Genomic DNA, 14,028 nt, shown 5'->3' on the forward strand with positions numbered 1-14,028 from the left:
CACTTTTTCCTATTACATAACAGTCTGCTTTTTTTCTCTCTTTCTTCTATCTTTCTCTCGGTCTACTCACATCTTCTATATATATATATACATATATATATAGCTTTTCTTCTAGTAACTACCACCCACATTTATATTTTCCTTGTCGAAGCTACTCGCGGTGAATCTGGTGGCGAGAAGGGTCAGGAAAAGGCTAACCAGGTATGCCTTCTACTTATCCCGGCGGCTGTTTGCCAGTTGGAATTGCTTACGTCTTTTTCTCTCTCTGGTCTGCGAGAGAGCCTAAACTGCGTCCTCTTCTTCTTTTTTCTCCTTCTTTCGCTCCGCCACCACCAAGCGTTGATTGTGACCGAGCTTTTTGTGTGGCTTTGCCGGGGTTAACTCGGTCGTTTAGCGGTACGGAAAAGGAAGGTGACGTGAGGACGCGGCGGTTGACGGGGGTGGAAGAGGGTAAGCGACGGTGCATCCGCCTCGAGTGGTGTCGAAACAAAGCCGCTGTAGGTAATTTTACCACGTAACCTGCGACTCAACGATGCGTACAGGTTGTCCTTGACAATATAGGGGCGTTTGACAATTCACTCGAGCGAAGACCTCTATTATCTGGGCGCCGCCACCGGTCGATAAGATTTTAAACTCGATCGCGATTCATCGGTCGATTGCCCGCTCAGGATCTAATCCAGGCTTCTAATTGTTGCAGTGTTTTAAATCATTGATTTCTTAAGATTTGAGAATAGTTTTTTATAAAGCCAGAATATGTTGTGCGTGAGTGAAAATGAATAAAATATATGCGCGTAATAATTGAATTTTTATACACAAGATTAAATTAGGCAGAGCTTGAAGAATTTGAATTTATCGCCCATGTGGAGACACCGTACAAAGATAATCACTTTTAAAAGCGAAAGAAAGTCATAGGAAAGTATCTGCACCCATTTTGCTAACGAAATATATTGTAAAATAGTAATAACGGCTGAGATTCTGACTGCTTCTTCTAATATCTTTAATTTTTTAATAAATTACAAAATCGCAAAGAATACGAATTTAATCTTTCCGCTGCAATTTTACATGCACGATCATTACATAATTGTATTTTGTATTGTTGTAAAATATATTGTATATATATATATATATATATATATATATAATGTATGTTTTCTCCTATATATTCCGAATTTTGGCTCTTCTTTCAACTTTTTCATCTTAAATCTTTCTTTTCTTTGCTTCTGGCAATATTCCCGGACAACTGTAGAGACGTTAGCTCGAGTTGTTTCGTTCATATCCGCCGATATCATTACGTTTATAACATTTTTGCGAGCAATTAGAGTGTCTTTAAATTGCTCGTAACCGCGCTGCCTAATGTTCGAAATTCCAGCAAAGCAATAAACGCAGAAAACTTCACAAGAAGACAATAATCTTAAATGTGAGCATACCAGAATCACCAAAAAAGTGGCATTCAAGTTAATTTTTTCGGTAGAAATCTTTTTATCTATGCAATAACAAAATATATAATTATTGTTTATCCGGATTAAAACGAGAATGCATTTAAGTAGTTAATTAAATCTCGCAGCCCTTTTCTAACAACGAGTATACATACATTACACACATTCGAATATTACGCCTCCGCATTATGCTATTGCGGGAAGTTTAACGCTCGTAGCGAAAGTAATTAGAGAACTTTTTTTCTCGTGCACCTGAATCTGGATATTTTCTCATGAATTGTAAATGCGACCAAGTTTTTTAATCTCAGTATCACATCTGGAAATTCAGATTGTTTATTTACAATTCGCTCTCTCGACCATAGATGTGACGGATGGAAGAGAATATTTTGATTATCCGAAGTACGAAGCATTGAGGGATTTATTCTTTCAAATCTGTCTAATTTATATTCTCTTCTTTTTCCTTTACGAGAGTACTGACTAAACTAACAATAAATAGTGCAAATTAAGTTTATCATGAGTTATAAATTGAAAAAGAATAAATTATATATTGTCTTTTTAAGTTAAAATACATTTAGAAGGACAAAAAATTGATAGGTCTAAAATATTTCAGATTTAAACGGGATGTTAAAGTATGACTTTAAACGGCACGAAATGCTCACTGAATAAAACATCATTTTTCTTCGTCCTTTCATCACGAATTGAGCTAGCAAAATTTCTTTAGAAATGCATATTTTTCCGAAAACGGTAAATATGCATTTCCAAGAAAAAATATAACTTTACCCTCCTGGATGATCGTTCGGACAAAGGATCACGCTTTTCTCTCCAACTCGACTGAATCCCCTCGGTTTTGTTATACATGCAAATAACCCTTCACCAGTCCCTGAAATGTTGGTCCTCTGGGCGAACGAGATTGGAGGGTGCGAAAAATAATAATAACCATAAAAAGCGCCTGAGGTATAACGCGAATATTCCCGGAATAATATCGCTCAATTTGAATTATTAGCGGCGATTTTGAGACGAGACTTTTGTGCAAACGTTTCTCATGTATTGCGCGCGCGAAACATCTCTTTCACTTATCGTAAACATCGCATATTTTGCTTGCAAATCGAAGAGAATTCAACGTTTGTAGAGAGACGAATATGTTCGTGCAGTTTCGTGATGCGAATCGTCCACATGTTTGTGGAAATCCAGCGCGAGATCACGCGCTTGGAAAATCGATTTATTTATTCTGGTTTCAATGCAGGGAGAAAGGATTATTTGCATTCAAGCAACCACGGCACGGATAGAGCAAATAAAGAGATCTATGTGTATTATAATCACATGAACTTAATTCCGTATTTCATGAAACACATTATGTTACGCTAGAATATAATTGTTTGCTTTTGACATTCTAGACAAACTTTTTTGTAAGACATACAGAATGTTGACTCAAATCTTGTAAAAAAATTTCCTGAAAATATCCAAGTATTTTTGTTCAAAATTCCAATTAAAGGTATTTTCAAGATTTTTAATATAATTTTCTCTAAGATAAGTTTTTTTTTATTACATGCATTTTCTAATGTTTTTTATTCATACAAAAAAAAGATTCAAATGTTATCTTTGTAAATGTACTAAAAAAATTGAATAGCTTCCATAAAATAAGCATTTTTCACTTATACATAAAATATATATTATACATATATAAAATTTTCATTTTTTATTATTAAATATTTAAAAAAAATATGCTTTAAATATACTTTATATTAAATATTATATTATATATATAAATAAATATATATATATATTTTTTTTTTTTTAAACGTGTTTTATTTAGCTGACTGATTAATGTGTGTTGGTGTCTCACTCCATAAAAACTCACTAATTGTTGAGAGTTCTGGCTTTCTTTTTAATAGTTCTTCATAAATTAAACAAATAGTTTTAGCCATAAAGCAAAAAAATTGTCCGAGAAAAACTGAGACGCCAAGTTTATGCTGTGTCTTACTTTGTCTGCCGACAATTTTTTAAGCATTTCTTGGTAGATTTTAAGCGCTTGGAAGTTTTACGAGTTTTACAAAAAGTTCTATGCGTAAAAATTATTAAAATTTTAATTAAAAAAATTAAATTGCCAAATTAAACACTATTAAATTTCTATCGATAGTTCTATCGATTAATGAGATTTCGTGTTATTCTGCAATCACTTTTAATTTTCAGAGAGAAAGAGAGAGTTCTATACATCAAAATTATTAGAATATTTATTAAACAAATTATGTGGGATCGCCCGAAATGCTAAACGTATAAATATTGATTGTGAGTTAATACACTGGTCGTATTTAGATAGTTCTATCTACTTTAAAGAGCTTTCGTGTCAGTCTGTAATTACTTTTAATTTCTAGAAAGGTTCTATAGGTAAAAAATATTAGAATACATATTAAACAAACTAGATTGGGGCCGAAACACCAAACGTATAAGTACTGACAATGAGATGAAACGCTAGTTGGTCATATTTCAATTGTCCTCTCCTTTTTAAGACAAGATTTCGCCTTTTTCTGTCGTTCTATTATTACTTTCTGAACAGAGTTCTAGGTATGCGTAAAAATGATTAGAATACTTATTAAACAAAATAAAATCGAAACGTCATTTAGAGTCTTAGGCGATCTTAATTTGTGTAATTTATATTTTAATAATTTTTACGCATAGAACTTTTTGTAAAACTATTATAAAACTCTCAAGCGCTTAAAATCTGGCAAGAATGCTAAAAAAATCGTCGAAGAACGAAGACGTAGCGTGAATCTGACGTCTCAACTTATCTTGATTTTTTCTCAGAGTTTTAATAGCAGATACTATTTATATAATTTATATCAAGAATTCTAAAACTAAAATTTAAAAGTAAGTCAAAGCTCTGAACAATTAATGAGTTTCCACGAAGTGAAACGTCAGTTTCATACTCAAATAAAATTACATGAAATGTAATATGCGATAAAAAATATTAATTTCACGAATGCTATGTAATAAGTTATCTGACAAATAAATTATCTCACGAAGTGAGATGCCAGTTTCATACACACGGCTGGCTATTTATAATATGAGAGCAAAATTATATATATTAAAAAAATAATTTTTTCGAAAAAATTACCTTAATCCTGATAAAATTCCATGAAACCTAATTTTTCCAAATACAAGAGATCTTTGAGAATTCCAGGTTTTTCATGTTTTTCAGTAATATTGTCAGTAATATTGTAGTCAGATAATAGTGTCTATTTGTATCCGTGCAATATCTATGTATTAAACGAAAGAAACCAAGTTTCAAAAATAAAAGAAGAGCTCTTAGATCGCGAAACTTGAATATTCAAGAGGTCGATGAGATAGGGGGACCTAAGAAATAGAAGATTCAAGAGTCTCTCAAGAAAGTAGAGATATACAACATCTTAGAGTTGAATATAGTAACTCAGATATATCGACTCAGATATATGCAACACCTTTATATATTTGAAAATCCAAAAGATTTATAGGAATATTCAACTAATTAATGCAAAGATAATTAGAATTAAAAAATAAAATTCTAAGCTCGTGAAATTTCGGTGAATTGTGGAAGCTGAATAAAATCTCTTCCCACGTACGTTTGGTGCTTCATGGACACACCGCTTAATGTATTTACGCCTGCACGCATATGCGTGATACAAAACGCGATTATGGAACGTCGTCGCGACGACAGCACCGGTGGAGTTTCACAAAGTCGTTGTCGCGACGACATTCTGATCTGCATCTAAATTGGAAAAAAACGTTAAGCTTCACACGTCGTGAACGCATTGCGTTGTTTGTGGATTTTTACATGCATAGTGTATGTTGTTGTGTAATTCTATTATACATATGTCGTCGGATTCGTCGAAAGATTCGCGTCTCTCTTCGAGTTTCTCTTCCGACATTATTATTATCGACTATAATACTGATAAAATCATCTTAATTAATTTTCGTAAATAATTAGACATTACAAGAGAAACATAAGTAGTTATATCTCTATTTTTTTTAGATACTTCTTATATGCAGATAATTATTTTTAACGAATAATATTTTGTAAATTTTATATAAAAACGGTATAATTTAATGATGAAGAAAATGTCATTTGAACGAATATGTAAATGTATATCTCATGTTATCTCAACGTATTACGTATATATATTCCATTAGTGGCATTTGCAATAACGTCTATTGAATAAAATGTTATACAATTTAAATGCAAATGCGATTTCTCTTTTCATATGCATTACGAAAAAAAAAACTCATACATCATAATTCAATATAATCGAATCGACTAGAGAAATTGTGTATCTGTACAAAAGTACGAAGACAAACGCTGAATTTCCATTTTCCGATATCGCAATATCTGAATACTCTGCAAGAGAGATTCTACGATAGAGTGCACTTTTTATTGATAAATCAGAGATAATAATGAAATTGGAACAATTCTACAGCGACTATTTTATCACTTGTTTTTTGCACTCGTTTGCCAGTTTATTTCGACATTAATGCTACATTACAAGCTTATTACATATAACAAAAGGAAAAGAATCTTTCTTTCGCGTTTCATACTTTGCTGTGCATTTTATTACTGTTTCAAGAAAGAAGAATGCTGTTGCTTTGATAACAATGTAATTTTATCCGCAACGCGTAAACATGTATGTTACTTCGAATAGCTTTTAACGGATTTTATAGCCCCATAAAACATTTGGTAGCGTTGACGTATCGAAATAACGGATGCGGTAACAGATACGTAACGCGACAATAAATTGTTACATCTTTCATCGAGATCATGCCAATCTTTCAAAGGTGTGATATCATTGGCTGCCATCTCGCGAGAAATTATAGCCAATGAGCTGTTATCGCGAAATGAAAGCGCGTGATATCTCGATACGTCATTTTGTGAATCTGATACGAAAAGTAATCGCAATTTTCTCATTATTAAATAAAACATATAATTCTTGAAAAAAAGGTAGAAGAAATCTTTCTTTTTTTATCAAATATAAGTTATGTATTTTCTGATAAAATTCCGCAATCGTTGTAAAGATGTTAAAAAAGCGTTAAACCACAAAATATAAGCGCAATAAATTTATGTCTGGATTCTCGATTCTTAAATCGAGAATCGAAAGTGTTTCTTCTGTTTTTCTTTCAACGTAACATCTCGCAGCACGCGCATATCTATAAATATAGAGAGCTTACCTGAATGATTCTGGATTTATTGAGAATCGTGTTCCCCGCCGGCTGATAGCGCTCCATGTCCCTCAGGATACTACGTACGCCGAGATCGTCTGCGTCGACCAAACGAAAGGCAGTGATATTGACAAAATTGTACTTGAAGTCCTCGAGGTCGAAGGTTTCGATATCCTATGGAGAAGTCGAGCGGGTGAATCGAGTCGCGAACCGAGTGGGATCTTTCACTGTGCGTTTCAATATCCCTAGAGTACTTACGAAAGTCGTGAAGAGGTAGTGGTACTTGTAATCATTCATCTGCAGCTGCAGGATCTGCAATGTATGCGAAGCGATATGGTCAGCTACTTCCACGAAATAGAATATATAAAATACGAGCGCTCTCTCTCTCTCTCTCTCTCTAGTATAAGTTTTGATCTTTCGAGAGAAATTGTAGAAATAACTTTCAACTTTTTAAGTCAGATAAGTTCACAATTCGCGATACATAAATAATAAAGTATTTGTTTTTTAAATAACGTCTCTTACTTTAAGAAAATTTATAAAAAATGCGAACTCAAGATTATTTCATTCTTGAAGCAATAATATCTACACTTCTATTTTTTTCATAATTTCATAATTTATAATTTAATTTTTAACACTTTTTCAAACTAATTCTGGAATTAAATTTTTTACATTTATCTCAATTGCTATTGAAATATCTATTTGACCAATATATAAATAACTGATGCTAATTAATAACAAAAATAGAAATAAATAATGCTAATTAATTAAATAAGTGATGTTAATTAATTAAACCATTTATTAGCTTAAAAATAACTTAAAATAGAATATATAATCTCGAATATATAATAAGTATAAATGGAATAATTTACCATTCGTAGAAAATGATGCATGTGCTCGGGCTTTGTGTCCACAATGAGATTCTGAAATTCCTTGCTCTTCATCTCGGAGAGGACCTGCCTGTACGAATTGGGATCCGCTTGCCTGAGACTGATTTCGATATCACGGATTCTCGGTGACCTCACCAGCTGCCGCAGTTTCACCAATCCTGAAAACCGAATTAAATAACTTTTTATCATCAAGCATAAATAAATCAATAATATACAACATATGTATGTATGAATTAATGTCTCTAAAATAGACTAGAGACTAGAATCGTCCGCGATCACATGTTGTCGCGAGAGAATCGTTCACACGATCTCCATACGAATTGCATATTAGGTAGGTCGTCTAATAGCACGGAAACCCGTGAATCGCACTATCCGACGAAATCAATACTCTCTCGAGCGTCTAAGTATAATCAAAGTATCCGACTTGCGGGTCTTCCGGGGAAGCGCGGATACCTTTGCAAACTTTGACTTTCGTAATTCCAGCACGGAGACTGATAGCGATATATTATATACCGATAGCCTGTCGGTCCTTTCAGAAAGACAGATGTTTAAATCATCTGTCAAAATAAACTTTGCATATGCAAATAGTTCGCTGAATGAGAGATATGTTCGAGTTTGCGATATGCTTGCATATATTGATTTGTATTTATATGCAGAGACATGTTTTATGGACCACGTGTTTTATGAACCATCGTAATTATGAATCGTACTCTGTAAACGCAATTTTGGTTTATTTTATATAATTTTTTAAAATTTTCTGTCAAGATGTAAAAATAAAATTATACATAACTTACTATTATAATCAATTTTACATTTAATCATAATAACATTAAATTCATTATAAATTCATTATAAATTATTACATAATTAGTAAAGAAAAATATTTTATTCGATTATTGATATTCTGCAAAGAATATATAGTTACATACATCACATACTAGAATATTTTAAATGCAGATATTGTGGATATATTTATTTGAAATATAAGAATATAATAAGAAAAATTATTTTAAAACTAAAATAATAATTTCAATAAAAATCAGAAATGTTTAAAAATATTTCAAGTTTTGAATTATTTATTTTAAATATTATACATACAATTTTCATGTTCTTTTAAACATTAATACAAATGTTATATGTAGTAAAAAAGAGTAATTAAAAAGTAAACTAAATATAAAGATTTATTTTTACAGATTAGTTTAACAAAATACAAATAAAATAGATTTAAAATACATACAAATGATAAAAGAGAAAAATAAATTAGTCCGAGTATAGGTTGTACATGCAAAATTTAATTGTTTTTATATATTTTTTTACTTGTTATGTATTGTGTTATATTTTTTTTATTTCATATATACATATTTCATAGAAAACAAAAATTGGAAAACAAATCGATAGAATCTGTGAAAATGGTAATCAAATACTCACTGTCTATATGATAATTATTTTAATTATTTAAAATCTCAAGGAAGAAAAAAAAAATATATATATATATATATATTTAAAATATTATTTTTAATCTACAAAATCCACAAAATTTCAAATAAGTTTTTAATTAATTTTTCAAAAATTACATTTATATAATTATATTTATTGTTTAACATAAATACAATTATATAATTATTCTAACTATTTGTCCAAAAATAGAACAAAGTAAGAGATAAAAATAATTAAATATTTAAATATTTTTTTATTTCTCATTTTAATAAATATTACTTGAAAATAAAGACATAATGTAATCATAATTAAAAGCTCTTTAAAAACAGTTTAGACTAGCTTCTGACAAAGAAACGTGTTTCATCATGCGTTTCATTCAAATGTTTAACAGTAATTAATTCAGAGACGAACAAGAAACCGAGTTTAATTGAAGCCGTGTCGACAGTAACTCGAGTAAGACCAATGTTCTCATGTAAGCAGATTTTGCATCCTACGGGACAACACACCGGACGACTATCCTGGGATAGCACACTGCGAATATACTGTACAATAGCTCGAAGTTAAGCTCTATGTTCCTTTAATACATCATCACTATGATAACCGACTCTAGTATCTCTTTGTGATATCACATGCAAGAAGAAAGTGATACCTTGTGATAATACCTTGATAATTATTAACGAAATTATTTGCATGAATAATGTAAGCGAAATTTGACTACTGTACAAGCATTAAGCAATTTATCGATATTTCGACATCGATAGACATCAATGATTAGATGAAATTAATAAACGTGTTGATGGAAAATTGTGTCTTTCTTTTTTTGTAATTATTTGAAAACATTTCGCAACGAAAGATATTTAAAGAGGTAGTTAAACTGTAGTATAGTCGCTGCTGCTTGAGTTGAGAATAATAAGTAGAACATTTCTCACGGTTTTGCGGTGCAACTCGTTGCAGTTCAAATTATTAACACTTCGTGTGCAGCGGGAACGGACTTTCATGGGAGTCGTTTGAAACGGTGGTTTTAATTAAAATAGCATTTCAAGCGCGTTCTACTGTGCTTTGCAATTTCACAGGCGACACACAAGTGGCACCTCTTATGAAAATTGACACAGCGAGAAGCCATAAAGCGCGATGCATTATCGCGCGAGTTGCGTTTCATAAGGCGTTACAACTGGGACAATCCGTGAGCATCAATCAAAGTGAAAGAGCGATTCGCCGTTTACGATCTCACGACGCGAATATTGCGCACTATTCGTAGATTACTACGCAGAGAATTGGCATTGTTAGACTTTACGTATGTTATTTAAGAGATACCGAGGAAGATTGTGTTTCTAGATTGTGAGCAAACGTCACATGTGGAATACTGCAATTTCTTATTATGACCAGTATTCCGCAATATATAATAGAAATAAAATTTATAAATGCCATACATACAATTTTATGATACACAAAATTTTATAGCTGGAATATTATAATAAAGTAATGTAATGAGAATTGTTAATAACAAGCAAGGCGTAAAAATATATATATATATATATATATATATATATATATATATATATAGAGAGAGAGAGAGAGAGAGAAAGAGTCATTTCAACATATATAAGAAATTTTGAAGTTTGAATAAAAATGAATCGTGAAAAATGTCACAAGTATATGTGATGGATGCAGAAAAATAATTAGGTTTTATATACACGGAGAAAATTTTATATTAAAAATTACTATGGTATATAGTAACTGTGGACCATTAAGGACATTCCAAGTTAAAATGCTGTGTGAAATTGTAAAAATTGACGTAATTTACGTAAAAATTACATTACTTACGTCAATTTTTATAGTTTTATATAGCATTTTAACTTGGAATGTTCTTAATGGTCCACAGTTATTACATACCATAGTTATTTTTAATGTAAAATTTTCTCTGTGTATGATAAAACGTGCTTAAATAGGTTTTTTTCTTCACATTCATACATATTTTTATTTTTATTTCGTTTTAAAAATTATATTTTTGAACAAAATAATTTTGAAAAAGATGTTATATTATTTCAGTATTATACGCAGAATGTCTAAATTTGAAAAAATATATAAATCTTTTTTAATGTAATATAAAGAGAGCGTTTTAAAAAATATCGTTAATAAATATCAAAAAAATTTATTATTAAATTATTTATATATAATCTGTACTTTTTTTGTATATATAAAATGAAAAGATTGTAGTATCTATTTCATATATAAAACAAAATACGATACTAATCAATTTTAAATATATATATACATGTATATATAAAGTCTCTGTAGGATTATTATTTTTATGTTAGCATACATGTCGAAATGTATTTAAATTATCTTACATAAGCATCATTGTTGTTATAAAAATCTTAATTAAATGTAAAAAAGGAACAATGCAAATAATTAATTATAATTTAAAAATTATATAATTAAAGTTATAATTAAATTATAATTAAAATATATAAAAATTTTAAAGACCTATCGAAATAATTAGTTGCATTGCTTGTAGAGTTCTAGAAGATACGGGACGAGAGAAAAATTGCAAGCTAAACTGAAAGCGGCGGTGCTTATTCGAGAATAATTTCTCTGTGGATGAGCAGGGACGTACATATCTATTTCTAGCGGGGATTATTATTATATCTTTTTTTTATACACACTCTAATGGCGACCACTTACGATCCGTGCTCGAAATGTCGATATGCTCTTCTCTCTCAACGACATGGCGCGAAATATTGCGCTGAGTCGGCGTGCGCGAAAGGAAGCTGTCAACGACTCTACTTGCGTCCTCCTTTTTCGCTCCTCGCCTCGAGTGGATCGTCGCGGTGACAGACGATCGAAATAATTGGATCGTTGGCTGTCTTAAACATGTGCATTTCAAGAGCACGGCCGAATGAATATTGGAGACGCGAGCGAGCGACTGCGATCGAAAGATTCGATTTAAAAGTATGCATTACAAAATAGCTTTAGAATATATGTTTAAACAAGTTTTGTATGATTTATCAAAAGATATTTGTCAACGTTTTTAATAATATGCCACGAAAGTAAGAGAGATACAACTTTTCTTACGCTGTTACAATTATATTCCGACAGAAGAAAAAAAGATGTAACAATTGCTTTCGTAAAATTTCCCATAAAAAGCTGCAAAATTTCTTCCTTGGAATTTACTGCAATATTATATATCATTCTTAAGAAGAATATCTCTTAACATTTTCCTCTTTCTCTTTAAATAGAAACTAGAATTTTTTTCGCTACTCATTCGTTGATAAAAGCAATATCCTGGAAATAAACTATGCAATTGACATTAAAAATCCTATCCTCAAAATACGCAATCAATGCCAAGATAACTTTTAATATATTATTATAAATTCGAGAAAAATTTATTCAATTTTCTTTCTGTTTTTTAAAAATAAAAGTATTCGAATTAAACAAATAAGAAATTAAGTATATTAACTTCTGTAAGCTGTAAAATTATACGTTCAATGACAAATTCTCATCAATGCATGAAATAATGCAAGGTGATATCAAAATAATCAATTGGCATCTGAATAACAATAAACTTTGATACTATTGATATATACTTTCTCAACAAGTGCATTTTATAATGGTCAAAATTAATGTGTTATGCTGCAATATACTGAGAATTATATTTTTTCTTAATTCCTCTAGTATTCAAATATTTTAATTGCTATAATAATAATAAAAAAAAATATATTAATTCCTTAAATGTCATATCAATTTCAGATCAAGAGCGGCACTGCTTTTGAAAAATGCAAAGTAAGAATAAAAAAATATGAAAAAAGTCATTTATTTTATTTTCGTGTAATTTATTGTTTTTCTTGGCTACAATTGCAATTTGGAGTTTAAAATATCAGTTGAAATATAAGCATATGAGGAAAAAGCTTTAAGCCAATATAAGCATTTTTAACATGTATATTAAAAAAAATAAATATATATATATATATATATAATACAAAGTTTAAAAGTTTTGCAAAAAAGATAAATAAAAATTCGAAACATTCATTTAAATATTCAAAATTTATCTGTTTATTTAATAAACATATTTTTTTTAGAATTATGTTGCGGTTTTAAATGTGATTCCATTTCAGTCGCACTCTCGTGTCTCGTCTTTATATGTTTTCAATCTATCAATTTTATTTACTATACCATTTTTCTCGTCTTGTCACATAATACAACATTGTAATATTCAACGTATTCACTTTATGCATTAACAACGCATAACAATGTTATCTGCTTATTCACTAATGATTAAAGGCAAATTTCTAGAACATATATGTTAATAGAGAAATTTTCATTAATCGTCCCAAGGATCCCAAAAATGTTCGCCGTTCGCTCGGAAACTTTGCTCGTCGCGTCAAGATTGACCAGTCATCCGTGCAAAAAGAAATATCGAACGATCGTAAAGTTATTTGAAAAGTTCTCGAAGACTTTCGCTGTGTCTATAGAAACGAGCAAACTCCCTCTTCGTTTTGATTTAGCCATCGTGTAGAACATACACACCCGACTGGACACGTTTTGCAGAGGATCGCTCATAAAATTCTCATTACGACAGGGAGCAACGATTTCTCCCTTATGCGTAGAAGAGCATAGCACGTAATAGAGGATACTTGCTAAGGATCTTCCGCAAAATATGGTGGCGACCGCGTGTAATTTTCACAGAATGCGCTTCTTGCGGATTCTTTGAACTTTCTTGTAATTACCGAATTATAACGCGCAGATCGTGCGAAGAATATTGCCGTCGGAGGTTCGCGTCCGGGGGCAAAATCATTTAGAACACGTGGCTGAAATTAGAAAGAAGGGAGGGTAGAGGCCTGTTTGCCAAAATTTGAAAATACGTGAGAGAAATTATCGATCTTCCTTGACAATATTCGTGGTACGTGAGGAAAATGACTGGCAGAGTTACTCAGCGACATTATTTAGAACACGTGAGAAAAATTATTGATTAAGATATGCGAGAGAGACCGCAAGTGACTTTTTTTTAAGACTTATTTATAATATATTATTTATAACACACGATAAAAAAGATAAACTATGCGAATCAAGAAAAATCGAAATAG

At 30.8% G+C, this 14,028-nt stretch overlaps 1 protein-coding gene across 6 annotated transcripts in view; it reads right to left on the reverse strand.

The window, feature by feature from the left end:
* Positions 1–14,028, reverse strand: part of LOC140669196 (glutamate receptor ionotropic, kainate 2) — a 140,568-nt gene that overhangs the window by 58,943 nt on the left and 67,597 nt on the right. For all 6 annotated transcript variants that reach the window (XM_072898798.1, XM_072898800.1, XM_072898797.1 and 3 more), the window contains 3 exons: positions 7,490–7,665; positions 6,879–6,932; positions 6,630–6,794 (listed from right to left, as the gene is read on the reverse strand). In XM_072898798.1, coding sequence (XP_072754899.1) covers positions 6,630–6,794; positions 6,879–6,932; positions 7,490–7,665 — 395 coding nt within the window. The remainder of the gene's footprint in view (positions 1–6,629; positions 6,795–6,878; positions 6,933–7,489; positions 7,666–14,028) is intronic.

The sequence above is a fragment of the Anoplolepis gracilipes genome, chromosome 9 (genome assembly GCF_047496725.1).
Source record: "Anoplolepis gracilipes chromosome 9, ASM4749672v1, whole genome shotgun sequence".
In the NCBI taxonomy this organism is placed as follows: Eukaryota; Metazoa; Arthropoda; class Insecta; order Hymenoptera; family Formicidae; genus Anoplolepis; species Anoplolepis gracilipes.